Source organism: Somniosus microcephalus, chromosome 8 (assembly GCF_052327205.1).
Source record: "Somniosus microcephalus isolate GS21.2 chromosome 8, FLI_Smic_1.0, whole genome shotgun sequence".
Lineage (NCBI taxonomy): Eukaryota > Metazoa > Chordata > Chondrichthyes > Squaliformes > Somniosidae > Somniosus > Somniosus microcephalus.
In genome coordinates, this window is record NC_140994.1 from 17,350,633 (window position 1) to 17,377,699 (window position 27,067).

A 27,067-nucleotide genomic window follows, 5' to 3' on the forward strand; every position below is an offset into this window, starting at 1 on the left:
CAAGCTCCCACAAAACAGCAATGAGATAATGACCAGATAATCGGTTTTCGTGATGTTGGTTGAGGGATAAATATTGGGACAGGACACTGGGGAGGACTCCCCTGTTGTTCTTCAAAAGAGCGCCATGGGATCTTTTACATCCGCCTGAAGGGGGCAGACAGGGCCTCGGTTTAACGTCTCATCCAAAAGACCACTCCTCCGCTATCCACTGAGCCACGGATAACACAGGTTCAGTTTCAAACCTTAGGGCATTGAATGATAAAGTCCAAGTATATAATTTAGCAATCATCTGTGCAAAAGGTGCTATAAAGTAAGCTGACTCTATAGAATGTCCCTGTGCCCATCCACTTATTGTCACAAGATTAAAATTTCTAAAGTTTCCAGAAATAATATCTAGAAGCCAAGCAATTATAATTGTCCTATTAATTTTGTTCCGTACTGATGTCTAGTAGGAAGGAAAATAAATTCCACAAAACAAAAAGAAGTTACTGATTTTTTTTAGGTCAGATTCTGGAGCCGCTCAGAGTTTAAACTGCTGAATCCAGTTTCCATAGACTGGTGGCTGACAGTGAAAAACTGTTATAAAATTGCTGCTAATCTATGGAGACTAAATTTAACAGTTGAAATCGTGGGAGTTGGCTCCTGGAATCTGATTTACGAGAGGATATTAAAGCAGTTTTAATTGAGAAAGGCTTGTCAAATCAGTCACAAGTATCACAGTTATCATACAGTTTGTGTTCAATAAGAATAGAGGACTTCATTTTGTTGGGTTCTCCACTGCTGTATATTAGATTTAAAATAAAATATATTGTAAAGAACTGTGGGAAGTATTTTTGTGCACTAAATGAATCTAAGATTCTAACATCTATTTTCAGTTATAAAGATTCAGCCTTCGATGAGCAGATAATCCATTATGAATCTGTAAACAAGTGACTTTACACATTTATGTGCACTTTAATCACTTGTCATTTTGGTCACGCATCGAAGTGGAGAAGTGCTGCAGTAAATGCAGCTGCCAGGTAATGTTTGATGCAGAACACCAAATGTTTAAGACAAAATAATGGGAGAGTTGAAATCAATATTCTGGTACAAATGCATACAGATCAGATTAGCAAATTCTGAAATATGACAGTCTCCAAGTCTTGCAGAGTTCCAAGTCATCAAATTCCAACAGATGGCACAATGTGGACTATGTAGAATAATTGAAATGTTCTTTCTATTCAGGCAATGGCTCCAGAACTTTGACAGCTGTCAGCAGTCCTCACATTTCAGACAAGTTAGCAGAAACCCAAAACTACTCAAGCTACACTACTCCTGTGCAGGGATATACAAATTTCAGACTGCCACACAAAATTGTCCAATTTCTATGAAGATAGACGAGATATCACTTTTCCTATTTACATTATTTTCTCTGTAGTTAACTTTTTATACCTGCTCAAGGAATGTATTTCCACTTTCTCAACAATGCCCGAGCAAGCTTTTGATGAACAGTATTATTCAATACTGCATTAATAATGGCATCCCAACTCAATATAAAGATCAACCATGTTGCGGAAACACTTCCATTTTGATTGTCATACCTCAAGCAAACTTTAGTGTCAATGCCAAGAATGCCTTGAAGAAGAGATTCCATGTTAGAAAGCAGAATTAATACAGGTAGTGATACGCTGAACAGCAAAAAAAAGACAACACATGTCGTTTGTACTTTGAGTATTATTTGGAGGCACAATACGAAGACAATGCTTAGCAAAAGTTTGCAAATTACTTCAGGTAGCTGCCCTACAGATAGGAGACGCACCATGATAGTTCAAGAAGGAGTCAATATTCTGTAGAAGAGACTCTGGTTTTCCCATCGGATTCCACCTCCAAGACCTCAGGGGATGGATTTTACTGCTCAATTCACAAACTGTTTAGTAACAGGTTTAATCACTGTTTTCTCACAGAAACAGTGCCTAGATTGCAAACTTTTAGACCCAGCTACATAGGAAAATACAGGTAGACTATCCTTTATCCGAAAACCTCAGGACCAGCCGTGTTTCGGTTTTCGGAAAATTTCGGATTTCGGAAGGTATTTTATAAGACTGGGAAATTTGTCGGGGGTGGGTCGGCGGCGGGGGTTGGGGTCGTGCGCCACTCTGGTCATGTCGTGCGCACGACTTACGCTGAACAAAAAAACCTTCGGTTTTTAAGAGGGTTTCGGTTTTCGGAAGTTCGGATAAAAGGTAGTCTACCTGTACTATACAGATTTGCCCAAATGCCACTCTTGCCAAAAGGAGAACATCTCAGTATGAATCTGCAACAAGAAGGGTGGCGCTCTTGAACTGGCAATATTATAACAGAATAATTGGGATATTCCAGCACCAATATACCAAGCTCGTTTATCCAATATTATAAGCAGTCAGAAACTTCTGGGCAAAGTATAGTTACAAATGTTTGCCGTAAACCTTATTTCACCAAGCTTTCCCTCTGAACAGGTATCCCATCAGCTGAATGTTCTTGGGAACGCTGTGCTATATTTGGATCTACACCAGAGTCTGTAGATCCGGTAGTTAACAAACACTAGATCACATCTTCCTTAGCCAATAGTGCATTACCAAGAATAACCAGTCCACTGTTTGGATCTTGAATGATCCCAGCTGTAAGGAAACGAGAGAGTGGGGCAGCAAAATACATAAATCTCCCCCTTAGGGAGATCGATAGTTAATGAAGAATCACTCCACTAGCGCCAACAGTTAAATCTTGTAACCACTTTCTCTGGAAGGTTCACACACTCTCCATCTCAGTAGTCTCATTTCTCAAGTGAAAAGTATTTTTTTTGCAACATCCATGCAGTCCAAGAATGTGGAAATAACCACTTTCACACTGATGATCTCCATTTACCCATCTTACAATTAACACCAATCATTTAAAAATAGATTAAACAGAATACTTAACAGATTTGTGTTGGATGGTCAATTTTTATTTTCACTGGCTAAATGGTCATACAGGTTGGACCCCGGTAATCCAGCACCCTCGGGACCTGGACCATTGAAAATTCCGAACCACTGAAGGTGTCGAAAGTCACCACAAACACCGCCACCACCTGCTCCTCCTCTTCCTGCTGCTGCCCTCCCTGTGCCGCCACCGACCCCGCTGCCCATGGGCTGCTCGGACTCGATCGCTCTGCCGAGCCGTCGGTGATGCTGCGCGGTCCAGGCGCTGATCCCGACCCGGCGGCGGTCCCGGGACCCGAGCCGGACCCATCCCAGGGAGGGAATGTGACAGCAGGACCTTCCTCGTGCCGGACCACTGAAGGTGCCGGACCGTCGGGTGTCGGATTACCGGGGTTCAACCCGTATAACAAAAATTCACTGGAGTCTGGCCATTACAGGTATCCAGTGCAAGTCCTTTATGAGTGTGTCCTTACGTATGATACAATCAATTCACATTTCCATGTATTGAGTAATTTTGTTCCATGGGCAGTGACTATTTATCAACTGTGCAAATGCTCATCAAATACTCGTTAGAATGTAAAAGGTATTCCTAACCAACCTAATTACAAAGCCGATAGCCCAAATGCACCCACAGTTGATATGACTTTCCTCCTGACAAGACAAGCAAATTCTGTGTCAGCTAACTGGAGTCAATTTTAAATTCACAATTACCCTGTCCACCAAAAATCATAAATCTATATACAGAAAACCTTCCGTTTGAGGCTCTGTTTCTGTCACACCCACATCTTACCACTCAAAGGATACAGAACATTGCAGAAAAACATACTGTGCTGTCCTATGCACACTGCTGCAGTTGTGAACTTAAGCAAGCTGGAAAAATTCACTTTTGTATCCCTGCAACTGTAGTTTGGCAAATTCCAAGAGATACTAGTACGATAGCAAAATACTGCAGATGCTGGAAATCCAAAATAACAACAGAAAATGCTGGAAAAACTCAGCAGGCCAGGCAACATCCGTGGAGAGAAAATAGAGTCAACGTTTCGGGTTGAAACCCTTTGTCAAGACTGGAAAAGCACAGGAAATGAAATAGATTAAGAGGCCAGGCTGGGAGAAAACAAAAAAGAGAAGTGAAGCGACATTAAGAGGTATTCAAAACGAGACAAGATGGTGATAGGACTAGTGGAGACAAAAGACGGCTCTAGATTAGGTGTGAAATGTGCTGGCAGAATGGGAGACAGCTGCCATGTGGGAGAAAAAAAAGGGGGGGGGGAAAAAGGGCCAAAACAAAAGTGGGGATAAAAAATAAAAATGTAATGGGGGCCAAGGTTATGATCTGAAATTGTTGAACTTGATATTGAGTCCGGAAGGCTGTAAAGTGCCTAATCGGAAGATGAGGTGCTGTTCCTCAAGCTTACACTGAGCTTCTGTGGAACAATGCAAGAGCCCGAGTACAGTGAGGTCAGAGTGGGAATGGGACGGTGAATTAAAATGACGGGCGACCGGAAGCTCGGGGTCATCCTTACGGGCTGAACGGATACTAGTTGCAGTCCACCAGATTCCTAACAATCTGAAGCCAGGCATTTGATTATCCTGACGAAGGGTTTCGACCCGAAACGTTGACTATTTCTTTCTCCACAGATGTTGCCTGGCCTGCTGAGTTTTTCCAGCATTTTCTGTTGTTATTTGATTATAATTGCTTTATACTATCCGAGTTCTTCTTACCAGAACAAATTCTAATGCAATTATTTTCTCTGTGCATCATGAACAATTCAAAGATTAGCTGTTTGGATGATGATTTTAATGTACTAATGGCTGGATGGAAGGAACATTAGATCAGTTGATTTTAAAAGCAATTCTACAGGAAAGATGCACAGTTTTACTAAGCTCATATACTGTTGGAACTGCATAGCCCATACATATACTGTTGGAACTGCGTGCACTAATTTAAGAATTGTTGGTAGTCAGTTTGCATATCCAGAAATGGCAAAAAACACAACACTTCTAACATCAAAGATCACATAGTGAGAAGTAAATTATTTAAGATACTTAACAGAGGTGCCTGGATTCCAGCCCTGCCCCCCACCACAAGTGTCAGACAAAAGTAAAATCTGAGCTGGAAACATGCAAAATGAAATACCTGCTAGGACACTCAAAACATTCACACAAACAGAAACTGGATCGAGCTAAGACAAAAAGGTTACTTCTTATCAGAAAACAGATTGCTGCAAGCAAGCAACTCTTTTTGAAAAGAATTGACAGTAGATTAATTTTAATCACTGAATCCTTAAGGAAACTGATCAGTCGCATGCCACCATTTTAAAGATATTGAAAACAATACCCAGGTCTGGCAGCATGCAGGTGACATTTTTTTTTTAAGTAAATGGTTGGAGTATTTTAACACTTAATTTTGCTACAAAAACCAAGAGTTGAACGGGTTACAATTATTCACTTGAGGACAGTATCATTGAGGAAATCTATTCTCTAACTTTATAACTTAGTATTCAGCATTACAAGTTTACAGCTTAATTTGATATATTGTTATAATCATTTATAATTAAGATTGCAAAGAAAATGCATCATTCAAAACCACCAAATGTGTCACTAAATATGACTTAGTTATAGTTCAATGCTACTGTCAGAACGATGCAACCTGGACCTTTAAACAGATGACCACTTGCTGTAAACATGCTCGAGCAATCGCTACAAGCTAAGTTGGCAGCTTTTGGGCTGTGAATTTTAAACACTGACTCTCGCTGCTTGACTACGGACTGCCAGTCTAAATCTGTAGCATGAAGTTTCAGCCGACACAGAGCCATCATAGAGGGCTCCAGCCCTTTTAGCCCACTGGTCTCAGCAACAGCTGTCAAAGTAACTACCTCAGGTTAGGGACTACCCTCTTGAACTGTGGCCAAATAGTTTATCAACACCGCCGCCACCCCCGCAGACCCTGAAACAAAAAGGCAGCAGACAATAAACCTCACGATTTAACCACGTGCCAATTCAGCAATATTGAATGAAGGCAATCTCTGTTGATGGCCCAAGATGCTACTTACTGAATGTAGCAATTCCCGTCAATAGGCACCTGGAACATTCTCCTATTCTCAGGTTTACCAATTTGAATTTAAGAACCCCAGAGACAGCTTCACTGGAATTGATCCGTTTCCCTTTGTGAAATATCTGCACGATGCTATTTTTACCCCCTTACATGCTGATTCCAGCAATACAAAAAGACAAGGTTAAAAATACAATATCAAAAAAAATGAATCAGTTTTGCCAGAGCTACAGTAGACACAACAAAGTCAAAAAACATCCAAAAATCACAAAATACAATGGGCCTGAATTTGCGGTCGGAGGGTTCCCGCGGACGAATGCCTCCGACCAGCAAAAAATCTGCAAACTTACCTTCTGCCACGGGATCCACGGAGACTTGCGCTCTTGGGCCTCTCCGCGTAGGCCTGCATAGAGGCCCATGTATCCCAGGGGCGCATGCGGTTCGCAGGCGCTCCTGGGATCACGTGGGCTGGCCCAACCAACTGAAGGGAATCCCCATTCATGCTTATGGGGATTCCGTTTGTACGGGTCCTCCGTAAGCATGAATGGGGATGACATTAAAAATACATTTAACATAATAAAATAAAAACAATATTTTACCAGGCGTAAGAATTTCACGGTCATTCACTGGGCAAATAGCACAACTATCCGCCCGCGGAGGCCCTGCTCCTGGGGATATGTGCGATCGGTCAAGAGAATACTCGACAGATCGCACGTTCTGGGTTTTAGCGCATGCACTTCGCCGGTCTAAACCTGGAACTTGCGCGGCCCCTTTGGGCGCCTGCGCACCTTGTACGCACCATTGGAGCCGCAACTTACGGCCCAAGATGTTTTTATAAATATGGTCTGGAGTACAAAAGTAAAAAAGTAATGATGAATTTATATAAAACATTCATTAGGCTGCAGAGTACTGTGTATAGTTTTGCGCACGCCATTATAGAAAGGAAATTACAGCCATAAAGTGCATTCAACATGGTTTCACCAGGATAATGCCAGGGAACGGGAAAATAGCTATGAGGAGAGACTCGAGACACTGGGACTATGCCCACTGGAGCAGAGAAGGCCAAGAGAATATTTAAATGGAGGGTTTTAAAATTAGGAAGAGTTTGACAGAGTGAATAGGGAAAGACAATTTCATTTGGTTGGGGAGACAGTAACGAGTGTCATCAATTTAAAATCACCATGTGTGAGGAGAGAGGTTAGAACAAATTTCTTTGCACATAGGGTTCTTGGAGCCCAGTATGCTTTGCCACATTGAGTGGTTGAAGCCCAGACCATTGCTTGTTTCAAGAGAAAACTGGATAAATATTTGAAAGAGGAAGATACAAGGCAAGAGAATCTAGGGCAGACGGCTTAGTTTTGGATTGCTCTAGCAAAAAGCCAGCACAGACCAGATGGGCCACATGGCCTCCTTCTGTGTTGTAAACATCTTTGGTTTTATGGGATAGAATGAAAAATGTAAAACTAATTAATCCAAGTAGCAACAATTGAGATAATTAAATAAAAGTTGATTTTTCTGTGCAGGTGATCAGGTACATTGTGTACTCAGCGTGTTGGAAGGGCTTGGAGCCTTGGGCAAAATGGCGTCGTCAGGATTTCCCGATAACACAGAGGGAAGACATCAAGCGCATATCGAGGCGCGTATGTGGTGGAGAGCACCCAGATGACGAAGTTCAGGAGCACATTGGGCCTTCAAGGCTTCTTAGAGGCATGGAGCATCAGGAAGCTAAATTCAAAGAACTGCAGCAAAATTGTTGTTCACGGCCTTAAGTTCCTGGAAGAAAGCGAGTGCGTGTGTTTTGGCTGCTTTTAATACTTTTAAAGTCTTCAACATTTTTTAAAAAGTGCCTGAAAGCCTTGTTAAAACTGCTGTGAAGTTTGCCCTGGCATTTAAGTGCTCTTTGTTGTTTTTAATATTAATTTTCTGCTCCTCTGGCAGGAGAGGATGGCAACAACTAGGAGGAAGGCAAATGGCTCCGTAGTTTGACGAGGAGATCATGGGAGTACTGTGGCAGGCTGTGGAGAGGCAGAAGGCAGGACTGTAACCCTGCATCGGGCAAACAAAATGTCAAACAGCTGAATGTACAAGTATATCTACTGCTAGAAGACACCAAACTATAATGCTTCCTCGTCTGCCAGAAATGCTTCTCTCTTACAAGCCCCACTTCAATGTCACTTCTCACTATTCTACATTCCTCATCCCGGTTTCATTTCTTACAGGAGAAAGCAGACCACATAATGTTAAAGACCCATCCATAGGAAATACCAAGGGAAAAAAATGCAATGTGGTTCAAAAGATTGCCACATAGTACTGCATTGGGTCGTCAATGCAATACAAGCGGTCAAAGCTGTAGAAGATGGCTTTTTTGTCAGAAGCAAAATCTGGCTTAATTTCTACACAGAATTTAGTAAATGAACAATAATAAGAACTTTACCTGACTGGAATACATATCTGGCCAGACCCTGCATCAGCTCAGCTGGCCACGTCGGTGGTGCGGTTTCCCCAGTTTCTCGTCTTAGCCGGAAGGTCAGTTCAAAACCAAAGCCGCTTGGTCCTTCCAGACCTGTAAATCTAGACAACAACAAAAACGGTCTTGAAAAAAAATCCTTAATTCTCTCTGTACCACGCATCTGCTCATTACGACTACTACATTATAAAGATAATATGGACATTCACCAAGTTGTATTCAAAGACATCTGAAAGCTTTAAAAAAATACATGCTACCCAAGACAAAATTTCCCTGTATTTAACACAAAGATCCTGAAACAGTGATAGTTACAGAAACCATTATTTTTATGGTTACATTTGAGGTGTAGTGGGCTCGATGAGCTTAAGAAAAATGGACTGATCATTTGAACTATGTTAGGCGCGGCTTCATTTTATTATTTTTTTAAAAACACCTTTTACATCAGTAAAAGCGCACTAAATTTAACGGTGGCGATTCCACTACAAGTGTGCACATCGTACAATATTCTCTTCCCAGGAAGAGGGAACAAATAACAAATGCCAGTGAAGTAATATTGCAACATTTCTGCTTGTAATCACAGTGGCATCCAGGGAAAATGATGCCCATTTTAATACAGTCCCCACCGGTTATAGTGGGTGCATTCATGCGAATGCAATCTGCCCACTATAGGGGGAGGCCATTGTAACCTGACAGCCAGGATCCTAGAGCGGGCCAGCAATGCGGTGCGGGACAAGAAATCCATTAACAGCAGTTAAATATTGCACGTTAATTCCAAAAATGTGGAACCATTCAAAAGCTCATCTAAATAGTTAAAGCTTAACTGCCACAATTTGCATGTTACTTATTTGAGTGGTTAAAGCAGAGACCGTTGTCTGACACTCTTGCTATTGTGGCATGGGTGCGTTTTCGGTGTACAGTGTTTACACGGATGGTTTATCAAAGCCAACCTTATTTCTAAACAGAGAGACAGTAACCTTGAGTTGCCACTGTCAGTGTCCCATCACAAGGACAGTGCGAGACCCATTTTTCTTTTAAGGCAGTGCTGAGAGATGAAGGGAATTACACATGCCAATGTCTACGCTTGGAGCCTGGAAGCCTATGACATTCACAACTTAGTGACCCTGTTCAAATACTTACTCGAGACTTGTTATCAACTGGTTTGGAATTTCTTACGGGGATAGGGAATGACCGGCATTGTAAAGAAATCACACTTTAAACTGCTCGAGATAGTAGGAATGAGTTCTGGAAATCCAACCCCCAAATCCCAGGCAACTCAGTCGTGTTTGTGTTTGTATTTCTTATTCGTATTCAATTTTTTGGATCTAGAAATTGGGAAAGGGCTGCTTTTAAATGTCATTACCTCATTGGTGAATAAATCCTAAATGAGAACAAGCTTCATTATCAGCAACAGTTAATGTGAGCACTGATTGACCCTGTGCACAGGATCCTTGAGGCTTCTCAGTATGCAGCTATATAGCCCATAAAGACAAAAGCTGGTTACCCTTGCACTATGGAGCCACTCCAGGGTGCATGGGGATACTCTCAGTTTGTTTTATCACCAGATCAGCCCAGCAGTGAATTTCCAAATTTACATGTCTACAAAAACACCAAATAATAGCAAATCTCATAGTAGTGCTGTTTAACTGCAATCTACAGACATTGGTGAAACGATATAACTGCTTCTCAGCAGACAATACCAAGAATAACTGTTCATATAGAATTGCTAATGAGAAAAACCTTTTTTTTTTTTTTAAAGATACTTCAAAAATTTCATTTGTTTGCCAAAATACATCGATCGGTCTTGAATATACTCAACAGCTGAGCATCCACAGCCCTCTGAGGTAGAGAATGCCGAAGATTCACAACCCTTGAGTGAATAAATCTCATCTCAGTCCTAAATGGCCGACCCCTTATTCCGATACTGTGACCCCTGGTTCTGGACTCCCCAGCCAGGGGAAACATCCTCCCTGCATCTACCCTGTCAAGTCCCTTAAGAATCTTATACATTTCAATGAGATCACCCCTCAGTCTTCTAAACTCCAGCGAATATAGGCCTAGTCTACTCAATCTCTCCTCCTAGGACAATCCCCCCATCCCAGGAATCAATCAAGTGAACCTTCGTTGCACTCCCTCTAAGGCAAGTATATCCTTCCTCAGCAAGGAGACCAAAACTGTGCACCATACCATAGGTGTGGTCTCACCAAGGCCCACTTCCTTATTTTCTTTTTTGAATTTGTTCATGGATGTGGGCATCACTAGCAAAGCCTGCATGTATTACCCATCCCTAATTGCCCTAGAGAAGGTGATGAGCCGCCTTCTTGAACTGCTGCAATCTGTGTGGTACTCCAAACCTTTTGTAATAAAGGCTAACATACCATTTGCTTTCCTAATTGCTTACTGTACCTGCATGTTAACTTTGAGATTCATGTACAAGGATACCAAGGTCCCTCTGAATAGCAACAATTTCCAATCTCACCATTTACTTGTCTATATCCCTTTGCAGCCTCTGTGTCCTCCTCACAACTTACTTTCCCACCTAACTTGGTATCATCAGCAAACTTGGATACAATTGATCCTTGCAGTACCCTACTAGTTACAGTCTACCAACCTGAAAATGACCCATTTATTCCTACTCTGTTTTCTGTCCGTTAACCAATCCTCAATCCATGTTACAGGAAACTTTGGTTTATCCGGAGGTTATATGTCCGGAATACTCGATCTAACGGCAAAAATCAGGAGCCGTTTTCTTTTTTTTTTTTTTTTTTTAAGTTCTCGTTGCTTTTTTTCCCCCCAGTCAAGCACTGCAAGGTCTGCAGCTATAACAACAGCTTCAGCTACAGACGCTTGCAGCTGCAGCCGACTGTTTTGAAGCTGTTGCTAAGCAACAGGGTTTGTTGATTCACACGGAGCTTCTCGGTTCCGTATGTTTAAACATTAACTCTGGTATGTCCGGCACTTTTGATGTTACGGCACCAGCTCGGTCCCGTCAGTGCCGGATATCAGAAAGTTTCCTGTAATATATCACCCCCAATCCCATGAGCCCTAATTTTGCGTAATATCCTTGTGTGGCACCTTATCAAATCCTTTTTGAAAATCCAAATACACTACATCCACTGGTTCCCCCTTATCTACCCAGCTAGTTACAACCTCAAAAAACTAAGATTTGTCAAACACCATTTCCCTATCAGTGTTGACTCTGCCCAATCAGATTATGATTTAAGTGCCCCATTACCAGGTCCCTAATAATAGATTCCAGCATTTCACCCTACTACTGATGTCAGGCTAACTGGCTTATAGTTCCCTCTTTTCTCGTTCCCTCCTTTCTTGAGTAGCAGGGTTACATTTACTACCTTCCAATCCGCAGGGACCGTTCTCGAATCCAGGGAATTCTGGAAGATCAAAGCCAATGCAACCACTATCTCTGTTGCCACCTCTTAAAACCCTACGATGTAGGCCATCAAGTCCTGGGCATTTGTCTGCATTGAGAGCTCAAAATGTACAGCAACCATGGTGTATGCAGTTCTCTGTCATGGTAGCCACTCTCCCGAATAGAACAAAGCCATGATGCGATCTTGGAATTAACTTTAACCTATAAAAATCAGTGTTTCTCGTTTTATACCACAGAGATTGGTAGAGTGATTTTAATGAAAAATAAACTGACAGTCAATAATTGGGCGTGAGAATTATTGGCCAGTCAGTGTTTATATTTTCCAATATCCGCCGAGTGAATGTTCTCAAGTTCCAACTGTCCCAATATCGCAAAGTTTGTTATAACCGGGGCTGGAAGGGAGGAAGAGAAAGTCAATTAACACCGAGGCGCTGCTGGCATTTGTGTAAGAGTTGAGGTAGGAAAGGCGCCAGGCTACAATTTGCTGAACTCAGCTGAGTTACAAGGTGGAGAGTGTGTCAAAGAAATAAATAAGAAAACAAAGTCAGGGTTATATTTCAACAAATAGGCAACCCTCGAACGTCCCAAATTGGCCACAGGAAGCCATAAAAAAAACACACGTTATCCAGAATCCAGCTAGCAATCTCCAAAATAGATTAAAATGTCTTTATTGTGCACGTATAAATCAGTTAAAAATTAAATCTGGTACATAGGGTGCACCTTGCATTGAAGTCATTATAAATACCGGAAGTGCCCATTATGCATGTAGGTGGCACTGTTACAGGATTTTCAATGTTAAAGGTGTCACAACTCCCCATCGCACAAGAACAACATGCAGTAAAACGTCCCAAAGCGCTTCACAGGGGCATTATAAAACAAAATTTGACACCGAGCCACATAGGAGATTAGGACAGGTGACCAAAAGCTTGGTCAAAGAGGTAGGTTTTAAGAAGCGTTTTAAAGGAGGAGAGAGAGAGGCGGAGAGGTTTAGGGAGGGAATTCCAGAGCTTAAGGCCTAGGCAGCTGAAGGCACCGCCGCCAATGGCGAAGTGATTGAAATTGGGGATGCTCAAGAGGCCAGAATTAGAGGAGCACAGATATCTCGGGAGGGTTGTAGGGCTGGGGGAGGTTACAGAGATAGGGAGGGGCAAGGCCATGGAGGGATTTGGAAAAAAAAAAAAGAGAATTATAATATCAAGGCATTGCTTAACCGGGAGCCAATGTAGTTCAGTGAGCACAGTGATAGATGAATGGTATAATAGCAAAATACTGCGGATGCTGGAAATCTGAAACAACAACAGAAAATGCTGGAAATACTCAGCAGGTCAGGGCAGCATCCATGGAGAGAGAAGGAACTTGGTGCAAGTTCAGACACGGGCAGCAGAGTTTTGGATGACCTCAAGTTTACGGAGGGTAGAACGTGGGAGGCCGGCCAGGAGTGTGTTGGAATAGTCAAGTCTGGAGATAACAAAGGCATGGATGAGGGTTTCAGCAGATGAGCTGAAGCACAGACAGAGTCCGCCGAAGTTCCAGAGGTTGAAATAGGCAGTCTTAGTGATGGCGCAGATATGTGGTCGGAAGCTCACCTAGGGGTCAAATGTGACACCAAGGTTGCGAACGGTCTGGTTCAGCCTCAGACAACTGCCAGGGAGAGGGATGGAGTCGGTGGCTAGGGAACAAAGTTTGTGGCGGGGGGAATCAAAGATAATGACTTCGGTCTTCCCAATATTTAGTTGGGAGGAAATTTCAGGTCATCCAGTGCTGGATGTCAGACAAGCAGTCCGACAATTTAGATAACAGTGGAGGGGTCGCGAGAGGTGGTGGGGAGGTAAAGTTGGGTGTCGTCAGCTTACATGTGGAAACCGACTGACACTAGCTGCTATTTTATAGTGAGAGTATAACAATTTGGTCACTGGGTTCCTAGAAGTAGCTCAAAATGCTTCCTCATATTTTTCCCCCCACCTCAGTAACTGAAATTTCTAGTATACAAAATATAGGTTTACAAAAGAAGAAAAATTCAACTGCATATTTCACAATACAGGAAACTCTTTGGTATCCGGCACCGACGTGTTGCCGGTTGATCAAAAATTCCGGATGACGGAGAGGGTTATCTACCGAGGCTATTTTTAACAAAGAAAAATTTTAAAAAATCAAGAAATGTGCAGTATACAGTAATTGGGTACTCACCTACAGAATATTGTGTTAAATGGATGGTGGAAGATGCTGGATTAAGTACAGTACTGCCAGTTGAGGGTAATGCAATGCAATGGCTACCAGCAGCGTGGGAGACACACAGTGCCCCTGTAAAATGGCGGATCAGAAGAGACTACCGGCAGCGCGGGAGAGTCAGACTCCTGTTACAGGGGTATTGAGGTGTTCCGACTTCCGACAGCGCCAAGAAACCGAGTAGTGGCAGTTTGGAGAACTACCCCCAACGACTAACTCGGCCACCGCGGGAGACTCTGACTCGGCAACATTGCCGGTTATTGAGGTGTTTTCGGAGTGAGAATTTTGCCGGTTAATAGAGAATTCCGGATATTTCGGTGCTGCTTAAACGAGAGTTTCCTGTAACATGATTAAACGTATCCACTGAATTGCCAGTGTTTCTTTTAATGCCGTTATTAATGAGTTTACTTGAAGTCCTCAGCCTCTTCCAAAAGCTTGGGCTTTTGCCACGAGCGGTGACTGTGAGCTTCATTTAGACTTTGCAGTCGGAGCAGTTGCAGTGCACCTGATTTCATAGGATGCATTAGCACCAGTCAGCTACACTGATGGAATATTTCAGCTCAAAATGTATTTGAAGAAAAGCTAGAGGAAAAATTTTAATTAAATTTTAAAGCAGAGGCTGAGAGAGAAAAAATACAGCTAACAGCTGCTGCTTCTGTTCTTTTGTTCTATAAACTACCGTTAACTGCAGCATTTTCCTCATTGTACTGGAGTTCATGTTTGCAAAGAAAAAAAGTTGCATTTTGGAGCAGTCTCCAACAAGGTTCCCGCTAAGCTGCGCAGCCACGGTCTGGAGGTCCCGCGCAGGCCACTCACCGGTTCTTCAATGCAAGAAATCACGCATGTGCAAAAATTTGAATGGGCTGTGCACCAAAAACAATTACAGGGAACATTGGTCTCTAATCATGTCGCCGGTTATGTGGACTGTTAGCACTTAGCAATGTTTACATTTTCTGACAGCTATCAGAAACAGATGGGAAACCATTTAAATTTCCAAAAACAAACAAGGTAATTGAATGCTCTAATTACCACCTGTGTTTTGCCATAGTAATTAGACTATTTATATTTTCGTATAACAGACATATAGGAACCAAAGCACCAAATTAAATGTTTACAGAAAATTTCAAAATTTATAAGTGTTAGACATGACACACCCCCTCTCCTCAAACTGTCAGCCCCATGCTTTGCCCCACTCCTCATTGCTGACAGATACCAGGAACCCACTAGAGAGCCAAACCTCACATTCAACCCCCAGTTGTGCCAAACCCTGGGCTCACCTGCCACAGTTCTACCAAACCCTAACTCCTCAATGCCAACAAAGCCCAGGAACATCTCCCAGCACTATTAATACCAAGGACTGCTGCCTCCATGTGCAGCAAAGCCCATTCCCACCCACCAGTGCTGCTAAATACCAGGAAACTGTTATCCGGAGGCTAACTGTCCGGAATGCTCGAGCCACCGGCAAAAATCAGGTGCCGTTTTCGTTAGTTTTTTTTTTTCCTCGTTGCTTTTTTCCTTAACAGTCAAGCTCTGCAAGGTCTGCTGAAGCTGTTGCTAAGCTACAGAGACGCTTGGACTGTTTAGAAGCTGTCAACAGGGTTTGTTGACAGATACGGAGCTCAGAAGCTTCTGTATCTTTCAACATTAACGCTGGTGTGTCCGGCAGTTTTGAGGGAACGGCAACAGCTCGGTCCCGTCGGTGCCGGATAGCACAAAGTTTCCTGTGCCAGGATCCTGAAACATCAGTGGTGGTGGTGGTTGGGGGGGGGGGGGGGGGGGGGGTGGCAGTGAGTCAAGAAGGGGTGCTTCCCAGCATGTGTGCTGGGATGCATCCACTCCATCCTCTGCCACTAACCCAGAAAAAAAATTCCATGGTCATGAGGAACATGCCTTTAGCGGGTTGGGACGTCCACATGCTGAAGTGGATGAAGAGCCGAACAGTTCAAATCAGACCTTGCTATTAACAGAAAAGAATACTAGCTGCTGAAACTCTCATCCATACATTGAAGTACTGTTGCATCTGCAGGTGACCAATGCTCTCTTGGGGTGAACTCCCCATCCTCCACACTACATAAACCTCAGCTCATGCGAAGCTCTGCTGCCCAGTTCTTATCCCACATCAAATCTCACTCACCCATCACTCCCTTGCTGAACTACATTGGTTACCAGTCTCCCAATACCTCAAATTTAATATTTTTTTCCTCTTTAAATAATTTCATGGCTTAGCTCAGCACATCACGGTCTCTAATCTGCTCTAGGCCTACAACCACCCTTCACTCCTCCAATTTTGGCCACCTCCCTTCACCCCATCAATGGCAGCTGGACCTTCAGCCGTCTAGATCCCACGCTCTGGAATTCCCTCCCTAAAACACTCCCTCCTCCTGCAAGACCCTGCTTAAAACCCACTTCTTTGACCAACCATTTTGGTCACCCTTCCCATTATCTCCTCCTCTAGTTCAGAATCCATTTTTCTGATTACACCTCTGAAGCACATTGGGATGTTTTTCTACGTTAAAGGCGCTATATAAATACAGGTTGATGCTAATGACGATTACGATAAGGGACATGAAACCTGACCAGCCTCAAGTTCTGCTGTCTTGCTGCCAGATTTCACATATGAATTGGAATCACTGAAATCAACAGCAAAGGAGGATGCCATTTGGCCCAGTGTGGCTGTGCCAGCCCTACGCTACAGCAATCCTAAACTAATCCCACTGCCCTGAAATTACTTCTCCAACAACAACATTTCTGCCAGTTTGAAATATAATTTCAGTGGTACGCAAGCGATAGCCAACCAAGTTCCTGCCCCGAAGCAGATTCCAAAACCAAAATTCAAATGCAATTACATATGTTCTTAATATTTTTTCCTTGCGGGGTTATACGCTATTCTGTTTATTCAAGGTCAATTCACTCCCAGTTGTGAAACAAGTTCCAACAGCTTTAGTTACAAAAAACTCTGCCGTGTCCTAACCTATGTGTCAAGAATATAAAATGAAGTATTACTGTGTATAATTGGTCGCTTGCTTTCCTTTTCCCCACTGCAATATCTTTTCTGTTTCCCCTTCACGCTAATCACCACTATTTCCTCTTCCCCACTGAAGTCTTGCTGGAGCAGGGAATCTCGTGGCGCATGCCATTTGTTAGAATTTTTCCTGCATTCTGCAACTCGAAATTTTTTTGCACAATTTGTCCGAAGTGAGAGTTTCTAACGGCGTGGAGAGGACAAAGGGGCATCTGGGACCTTGGTGAACGACGAGACCAACAGCGCATCTCCTTAACCAATGAGATTTAAGGATTGAGAAAGAAACGGCGAGTGAATTAGAGTCAAATCAGGTACAGAAAGAGAAATATAAAGACTGAAATAAAGATTCGAGAGAGCGAGAGAGCGCAAGAGAGCTAGAGAGAGCGCGAGAGAGCGCGAGAGAGCACGAGAGAGCACGAGAGAGCACGAGAGAGCACGAGAGAGCACGAGAGAGCACGAGAGAGCACGAGAGAGCACGAGAGAGCACGAGAGAGCACGAGAGAGCGCACGCGAGAGAGAGAGCGAGAGTGTCAGAAAGGAAAAGCAAGAAAAAAAAATTAAAAATTGACATTTAAAAAATCTCTAACAACTATTTACTACTTGCAGGAATGAGATTGAACAGTTTAAATTGTTCCCTTTCTGGGCGAGAAAGGTTGATTGGCATTGCATTATCAAGTCATTAAACAGGTGCTTACTCTGTTAAGTTCCAGCCCTAACTTTCTGCAGCAAGTTTAATGGCCAATTAATGTGCAAATCCAGCAAGTTCTTAAAAATAACAGAGGCTAAGGGCAAGATGCCGCTTGTGCGAAGCAAACAGTGGAGCAATGTAAATCAACCAGCAAGTTCTGGAGAATTACAACTCATAGCGTACTTCTTAATTCCCTGAATGTGCTGGCCGATTTGTGCATTAATAACAGCTTGCATAGTTAACGTACCATTATTTTTCCAGCAAGATGCGACTGAATATTCACATCGTCAATTCCTTAATACGCTAGTTAATTTGAGGGAAAGCTCTCACTTTCCAACTCTATTTTTACACCAATTACAGGTTTCAGGAACTAATACTGTATTAGCCAAAATGCTTCTTAGAAAACTTCTACCTCATCATCTTAAAACAGAAGTATTTGGCAGCTAAGTACCATATGGTAATCTCTTCTGTAACATTTATTGTCAAAACAAGTACAGTCAAGTCTACTGGTTTGCACTCAAAAAATATGCAAAAGCCATCACAGTATTATTCACCATATGTTGTCTTTCTCTTCAAGGAGTGAATTAGAATTAAAAGGAGGGAAGAATGAGATCATCACTGCGCTTCATCATGTATATAAAGCATATGCCTATACTGTCTAATACTCCAACAATCTTGCTAACCTACTGAAAAAGAACCCAAAAATACCACATTTACACTAGAACTGCAGTGTTGGTGCGAGGCGGTTTTATTTTGCACCAATGCCAAGTTATACTACATTCTAGGCTCAGCCCGACTCTGGATTGAAGGGGAGGGAGATTCCCTCCTCCAGCGAGACTCACCCACCTTGGTCTGGAGACTAGATGCATCAAGACCATCAGGAAAAGGTACAGGTTGAGCATCCCAAATCAGACAACCTCGGGACAGAGGCCGAGCCGGTTTTCCCGGACTTTGGAATGTGTTTCTGATGTCAGAAGTCTGGAAACGCCCGAGCCCAGGTTGCGATATTTCCAGTCTTCGGACATCAGAAACACGTTCCGAGTCCGGAAATGTCTGGGCCCAGGTTGCGATATTTCCGGTTTTTGGTAAGCCTCCCTCAGGGTGTCCAGATTCTGGAACATTTTATGGTTCCGGACGACCCTGCCACCAATCGTTCCGGAGTCCGGATTGCAGAACATTCCGGATTTTGGACGCTCAGTCTATACAAGAATAGAAAGATAAAGGAAGAAAACCATATCATTTAGTTGAATAATGTGATGACGACGAAGCAGGATCATTAGAACACTTCAAAAGTCATTAGATAGCATGAACTGTGAATATCCGAACCCTTTAGTCAAGGCGTGGCAAATTACACAAGCACTTCACAGTAATTTCCAGAAAGATCCTGGCCATGTGCCTCCTATTGTCCTAGCGAGCTAGTCAACCATGTTATCTCTGCACAGGCAAAATATGGCATGAAACATCTCCGCTCCAAATAAAACTACAATATGTGGGGGGGGGGGGGGGGGGGGGAAAAGAGGGGGTGGAAATCGAATACAAAAAAAATCAAGCAAATCAGAAAGCAAGTGAACAGTATTTAATGGACCATGACCAGTTGTATCTCACTAATAATGAGAAAAGAAACAACAGCTTATAAAAATACTATATTCATATTCTTGACAACACAGCCATTGGTTCTTCAACATGCTAACTGCAATAGTAGTCGTCAGACACAGGTTCAATCCCCCATTCTTGAGTTTTCATTAGCCATGATGTTATGGAGAGGAAAGAAAATCATAACCAGTCATGTCACATTCCAACAGTGTGGCATAAGTAGAAGGTTGGCAGCAGACTTTCAATCTTACGACTTGTGTCAAGAGAGACCTTGAAAATGAAAAATCAGTGGGCAATATGCAGTTTTAAAATTTCTTTGCAGCACTTCAGCACAAAAAACACACACATGTTTCAGAATACTCAGCTGTTCTGGTATATGGGTAGACAACTGAAATCTAAAGCAAAATGATTACAGGAAATCTTTGTTGTAACTGAATTTGGCAGTACCCATCCTGTCGCAGCTATAAACTATAACTAGACTGGCCAACATTTTCTTTTGACAATTTTTAATGTTTGGCCATTTTTCCACTTGTGCTATTCCCACTTTTGGCGTTAAAAATATTCCCACTTTTGGCGTTAAAAATAAAGTTATGAAATCCAAGCAAATATTTAAACTTTAATGGCCTTACCAGGCTAATTCTGTTCACTTCTGACACACAAGGATTAGAACATAAGAAATAGGAGCAGCAGTAAGCCATTTGGCCCTTCGAGCCTACTCCGCCATTCAATAAGATCATAGCTGATCTTCTACCTCTCCTGCACTATCCCCATATCCCTTGATTCCCTTAATATTCAAATATCTATCGAACTCTATCTTGAATATACTCAACGACTGAGCCTCCACAGCCCTCTGGGGTGGAGTATTCCAAAGATTCACCACCCTCTGAGTGAAGAAATTTCTCCTCATCTCAATCCTAAATGGCTGACCCCTTATTCTGAGACTGTGACCCCTGGTTCTAGACTCCCCAGCCAAGGGAAACATCCTCCCGACATCTGCCCTGTCAAGCCTTGTAAGAATTTTCTATGCTTCAATGAGATCACCTCTCATTCTTCTAAACTCCAGAGAATATAGGCCGAGTCAACTCAATCTCTCCTCATGGGACAATCCCCCCATCCCAGAAACCAGTCTGGTGAACCTTCGTTGCACTCCCTCTATGACAAGTATATCCTTCCTTGAGTAAGGAGATCAAAACTGTACACAATACTCCAGGTGTGGTCTCAATAGGGCCCTATATAATTGCAGTAAGACGTCTTTACTCTTAAACTCAAATCCTCTTATAATAAAGGCCAACATACCATTTGCTTTCCTAATTGCTTGCTGTACCTGCATGTTAACTTTCAGTGATTTGTGTACAAGGACACCCAGGTCCCTCTGAACACCAACATTTCCCAAAATCTCACCATTTAAAAAATACTCTGCTTTTCTATTTTTCCTACCAAAGTGGATAACTTCACATTTTTCCACATTATATTCCATTTGCCATGTTCTTGCCCACTCACTTAGCCTGTCTATATCCCCCTGAAGCCTCCTTGCATCCTCCTCACAACTTACATTACCACCCAACTTTGTATCATCAGCAAACTTGGATATATTACATTTGGTCGCCTCATCCAAATCATTGATGTAGATTGTGAACAGCTGAGGACCAAGCATAGATCCTTATGGTACCCCACTAGTTACAGCCTGCCAACCCAAAAATGACCTGTTTATTCCTACTGTTTGCGAATCCTCAATCCATGCTAGTATATTGCCCCAATCCCATGAGCCCTAATTTTGTTTAATAACCTCTTGTGTGGCACCATATCGAATGCCCTCTGAAAATCCAAATACACCACATCCACTGGTTCCCCCTTATCTTTTCTGCTAGTTACAACCTCAAAAACAGATTAGACAAACATGATTGCCCTTTCATAAATCAGTGTTGACTCTGCCCAATCTTATTTTCTAAGTGCCCTGTTACCACGCCCTTAACAGATTCTGGCATTTTCCCTACTAATGTCAAGCTAACTGGTCTGTAGTTCTCCGCTTTCTCTCTCCCTCCTTTCTTAAATAGTGGGGTTACACTTGCCACTTTCCAATCCGCGGGAACCGTTCTAGAAGCGATAGAATTTTGGAAAATGACAACTAATACAGCCACGATCTCTATTGCTAACTCCTTCAAAACCCTAGGATGTAGGGCATCAGGTCCAGGGAATTTATTGGCTCTCAGTCCCATTAATTTGTACAGTACTACTTTATCACAAATACTCATTTCTCTCAGTTCCTCATTCTCGCTAGACCCTTGGTTCTCCACTATTTCCGGGAAGTTTTTTGCGTCTTCTTCCGTGAAGACAGACACAAAACAAGGCCATGTCGGGAGAAGCCGGTGAGTATTTAAACTCACTTTCACGGGCTTTTCTCAGAGGCTTGCCAATCTCTCAGACCGGCGGCAGCGTTCTAGAGCCACGCCACGATTCAAAAAGTGACGCGGGCAAGAGGAAGCAGCTGATTGGGTGAGTACGGCCAGGTGAGTATTTATACTACTCTATAGTTTGACAGTTAAGATTAATAGATTATAAAGATTAGACGGTCTTAATTTTTGTGGTTATAGTTTGTACGGTCTCTGTTGTGTAGCGGGGTGTGCTAGTAAACAAGGGCCCTTGAGTATATTTAATTGTAGTGTAATTGGTGGTATTGATTTAATTTAATTTGAATTAATTAAAAGGTAAGTCATGACAGCACAGCTCGGCCCCGTGGCATGCTCCTCCTGCACAATGTGGGAAATCAGAGACACTTCCTGTGTCCCCGACGACCATGTGTGCGGGAAGTGTATCCAGCTGCAGCTACTGGCAGACCACATTGCGGCACTGTAGCTGCGAATGGATACATATTGGAGCATTTGCGATGCTGAAGACATCGTGGATAGCACGTTTAGGGAGTTGGTCACACCGCAGGTAAAGGCTACACAGGCAGGAAGGGAATGAGTGACCGCCAGGCAGAGTAGTAGGCGCAGACAGGTAGTGCAGGGGTCCCTTGTGGCCATCCCCCTCAAACAAATATACCACTTTGGATATTGTTGGGGGAGGTGGCTTATCAGGGGAAGGCAGCAGCAGAACTTCCTGACATCATGGGTGGTCCTGCTGCACAGGACGGGAGGAAAAAGAGCGGGAGAGCTATAGTGATATGGGATTCTATTGTAAGGGGAATAGATAGGCGTTTCTGCGGCAGCAAATGAGACTCCAGGATGGTATGTTGCCTCCATGGTGCAAGGGTCACGGATGTCTCGGGGCGGCTGCAGGGCATTCTGGAAGGGGAGGGTGAACAGCCAGTTGTCGTGGTGCATATAGGTACCAACGATATAGGTAAAAAACAGGATGAGATCCTAAAAGCTGAATATAGGGAGTTAGGAGGTAAATTTAAAAAATAGGACCTCAAAAGGTAGTATCTCAGGATTGCTACCAGTGCCATGTGCTAGTAGAAATAGGAGGATATTCCAGCTGAATACATGGCTGGGGGAATGGTGCAAGGGGGAGGGATTCAAATTCCTGGGACATTGGAACCAGTTCTGGGGGAGGTGGAACCAGTAAAAACTGGACTGTTTGCACCTGGGCGGGACCAGGACCGATGTCCTAGGGGGAGTGTTTGCTAGTGCTGTTGGGGAGGGTTTAAACTAAAATGGCAGGGGGTTGGGAACCTGTGCAGGGAGACAAAAGAAAGGGAGGCAAGGATAAAAACAAAAGACAGGAAAGAGAAAAGCAAAATTGGAAGGCAGAGAAATCAAGGGTGTAAATCAAACAGGGCTTCAGTAAATAATAATTCTAAAAGGACTAAGTGTTAAAAAATCAAGCCTGAAGCCTTTGTGTCTTAATGCGAGGAGCATTCATAATAAGGTGGATGAATTAGCTGCGCAAATAGATGTAAACGGATATGATATCATTGGGATGACGGAGGCATGACTCCAGGATGACCAAGGCTGGGAATTCAACATCCAGGAGTATTCAATATTCAGGAAGGACAGGAAAAGAGGAAAAGGAGGTGGGGTAGCATTGCTGGTTAAAGAGGAGATTAACACAATAGTAAGAAGGATATTAGCTCTGATGATGTGGAATCTGTATGGGCAGAGCTGAGAAATACCAAGGGGCAGAAAACGTTAGTGGGAGTCGTATACACAGACCCCCAAACAGTAATGCTGAGGTTGGGGATGGCATTAAACGGGAAATTAGAGACGCGTGCAATAAGGGCACAGCAGTTAACATGGGTGACTTAAATCTACATAGAGATTGGGTTAACCAAATTAGTAACAATACTGTGGAAGAGGAATTCCTGGAGTGTATACGGGATGGTTTCCTGGACTAATATGTCGAGGAACCAACTAGAGATCAGGCCATCTTAGACTGGATATTATGTAATGAGAAAGGAATAATTAGCAATCTTGTTGTGCAAGGCCCCTTGGGGAGGAGCGATCATAATATGATATCACTCCATTTTAATGAAGAATTCGAAGTAGTTGACTCAGAGACTAGGGACCTGAATTTAAATAAAGGAAACTACGATGGTATGAGGCACGAGTACACTAGGATCGATTGGGGAATGTTACTTAAAGGGTTGACTGTGGATAGGCAATGGCAAATATTTAAAGACTGCATGAACTACAGAATTTGTTCATCCCGGTTTGGCATTAAAATAAAACAAAAAAGGTGACTCAACCGTGGCTAACAGGGGAAATTAGGGATAGCATAAGATCCAAGGAGAGGACATATAAATTGGACAGAAAAAGCAGCAAACCTCAGGATTGGGAGCAGTTTAGGATTCAGCAAAGGAGGACAAAGGGATTTATTAAGAGGGGGGGAAATAGAGTATGAGAGTAAGCTTGCAGGGAACATAAAAACTGACTGTAAAAGCTTCTATAGATATGTGAAGAGAAAAAGATTGGTGAAGTCAAGCGTATGTCCCTTGCAGTCAAAATCAGGGGAATTTATAATGGGGAACAAAGAAATGGCAGACCAATTAAACACATACTTTGGCTCTGTCTTTACAAAGGAGGACACAAATAACCTCCCAGAGATGTCAGGGAACATAGGGTCTAATGAGAGAGGAGAACTGAAAGAAATCAATATTTGTAGGGAAATAGCGTTAGGGAAATTGACAGGATTGAAGGCCGATAAATCCCCAGGGCCTGATAATCTACATCCTAGGGTACTTAAGGAAGTGGCCCTAGAAATAGTAGATGCATTGCTGTTCACATTCCAAAATTCTATAGACTCTGGAACAATGCCCATGGATTGGAGGATGGCTAATGTAACCCCACTATTTAAAAACGGTGGTAGAGAGAAAACGGGGAATTATAGACCGGTAAGCCGGATATCGGTAGTGGGGAAAATGCTAGAATCCATTATGAAAGATATAATAGCAGAGCACTTGGAAAACAGTGACAGGATCGGACAAAGTCAACATGGATTTACAAAAGGTAAATCATGCTTGACTAATCTACTGGAATTTTTTGAGGATGTAACTGGTAGAATAGATAAGGGAGAACCAGTGGATGTGGTGGATTTGGACTTTCAGAAGGCTTTCGATAAGGTCCCGCATAAGAGATTAGCGTGTAAAGTTAAAGCACATGGGATTGGGGGCAAGGTACTGACTTGGATAGAGAACTGGCTGGCAGACAGGAAGCAAAGAGAGTTGGAATAAACGGCTCTTTTTCCGAGTGGCAGGCAGTGACTAGTGGGGTACCGCAGGGATCGGTCCTAGGACCCCAGCTATTCACAATATATATTAATGATCTAGACGAGGGAACTAGATGTAATATCTCCAAGTTTGCAGACGACACAAAGCTGGGTGGGCATGCATGCTGTGAGGAGGATGCAGAGAAACTCCAGTATGATTTGGACAGGTTGGGTGATTGGGCAGATGCAGTATAATGTGGGTAAATGTGAGGTTATCCACTTGGTGGCAAAAACAGGAAGGTAGATTATCTGAACGGCAATAGATTGGGAGAAGGGGAAGTGCACCAGTCGCTGAAAGTAAGCATGCAGGTGCAGCAGGCGGTTAAGAAGGCAAATGGTATGTTGGCCTTCATAGCGAGAGGATTCAAGTACAGGAGCAAGGATGTCTTGCTGCAGTTGTACAGGGCCTTGGTGAGACCACACCTCGAGTATTGCGTGCAGTTTTGGACGCCTTATCTGAGGAAGAATGTTCTTGCCATGGAGGGAGTGCAGTGAAGATTCACCAGACTGATACCTGGGATGGCAGGAATGACGTATGAGGAGAGATTGGGTCGATTGGGCTTATACTCGCTGGAGTTAAGAATGAGGGGGGATCTCATTGAAACGTATAAAATTCTAACAGGACTAGACAGACTAGATGCAGGAAGGATGTTCCCGATGGCGGTCCCTTCATCCAAGTCATTAATGTAGATTGTAAATAGTTGGGGCCCCAGCACTGATCCTTGTGGCACCCCACTAGTTACTGTTTGCCAACCAGAAAATGACCCATTTATCCCGACTCTCAGCCGGTCCACAGCTAGATTCGTCTCTTCACCATGTAAACATGTCCAAGGCTACAGAAGAAATTCACTCGGATGAAAGCGGCGATAAAATGCTTTAGTTATGAGGAGAAACTCGGTCTTTTCATGAGGCAAGTGAAGAGAAGATCCAATAGAGGTGTTGAGAATTATGAAGGGTTTTGAATGATAAGGGAAAAATTATTTTCACTGGCCAGTGTTTTGTTTCTTGTTTTATTAGGAGAAATGTATTTATTTTTACACTGAGGGTTATTAGCTTATGGAATGCACTACCACAAAGTGGTAGAAGCCAAATCCATAGATTTTAAGAGGGAAGTAAATAAATATTTGAAGAAAAATTTAAAAGGGCATGAGAAAAGGGTAGGGTAATGGTACTAACTGGTAGCACTTTCAAAGAGCCAGCAAAGACACAGTGACTTTAATTGCCTCCTTCCATACTGTAAAAATTCTATGATTCTACATGGAATATATAGTATCAGTCAATTTCTCTCTCTCGTGTTGCATGGTGCCAGTGATTTTCTTCCATCAACATGAAAGTATAACCTGAAGCTTCACAACGACATCCAAAGGAGGTATACGTTTGTTTGTTTTAACATCCCTTCCAGCTGCTTTAACTCATTGAGTCACTTGACTTCAATCTCTGGTGGCCAAAAAATCTTTCCACCTCACCTCACTAAATTCCTTTGGCGTCTATCCAACCTTAATCATTCTTCAGAATGAATTGTTTGTCAAGCAAAATTTAATTAAATCAACTCTCAACTTCCCTTCTGCTGAACTCACCATTCTTGGAACTTCAAATGTTTATAGGTTGAGTTATTTCCGATGCTCTCCCACAGATTAGGCCAGCATTAATGTCAAGTTCTTGGCCAAGTTGTTTCAGATAATTTAGGATAGCAATCAGCTTACCCATATCCTCGATTATTCTAGTAATTCTAGACCTTTTCTTCGCCTCCAAACCTCCACTATCATCTGTCTCATCAACACTAACCTCTTCTGACCACTGTTTCCATATTCATTTTAGGCGATATTCTGCAACAAACCATGCACTGCAAGCCAACTCCACCTTGCTTAGTATATCAGCCAACGGCTGCTTTCATTCTTCTGAAGTAACGTGTTATTGTAGCTGGAATGCAAGAATTCACACTTCACTCTTTCCCTCTCGACAGATCTGATGCTTTCAAATCATTCTGCCGTC

General features: G+C 42.8%; 1 protein-coding gene across 5 annotated transcripts in view; it reads right to left on the minus strand.

The window, feature by feature from the left end:
* Window positions 1-27,067, minus strand: part of sufu (suppressor of fused homolog (Drosophila)) — a 148,546-nt gene that overhangs the window by 88,111 nt on the left and 33,368 nt on the right. For all 5 annotated transcript variants that reach the window (XM_085994298.1, XM_085994301.1, XM_085994299.1 and 2 more), the window contains one exon: window positions 8,420-8,556. In XM_085994298.1, coding sequence (XP_085850424.1) covers window positions 8,420-8,556 — 137 coding nt within the window. The remainder of the gene's footprint in view (window positions 1-8,419; window positions 8,557-27,067) is intronic.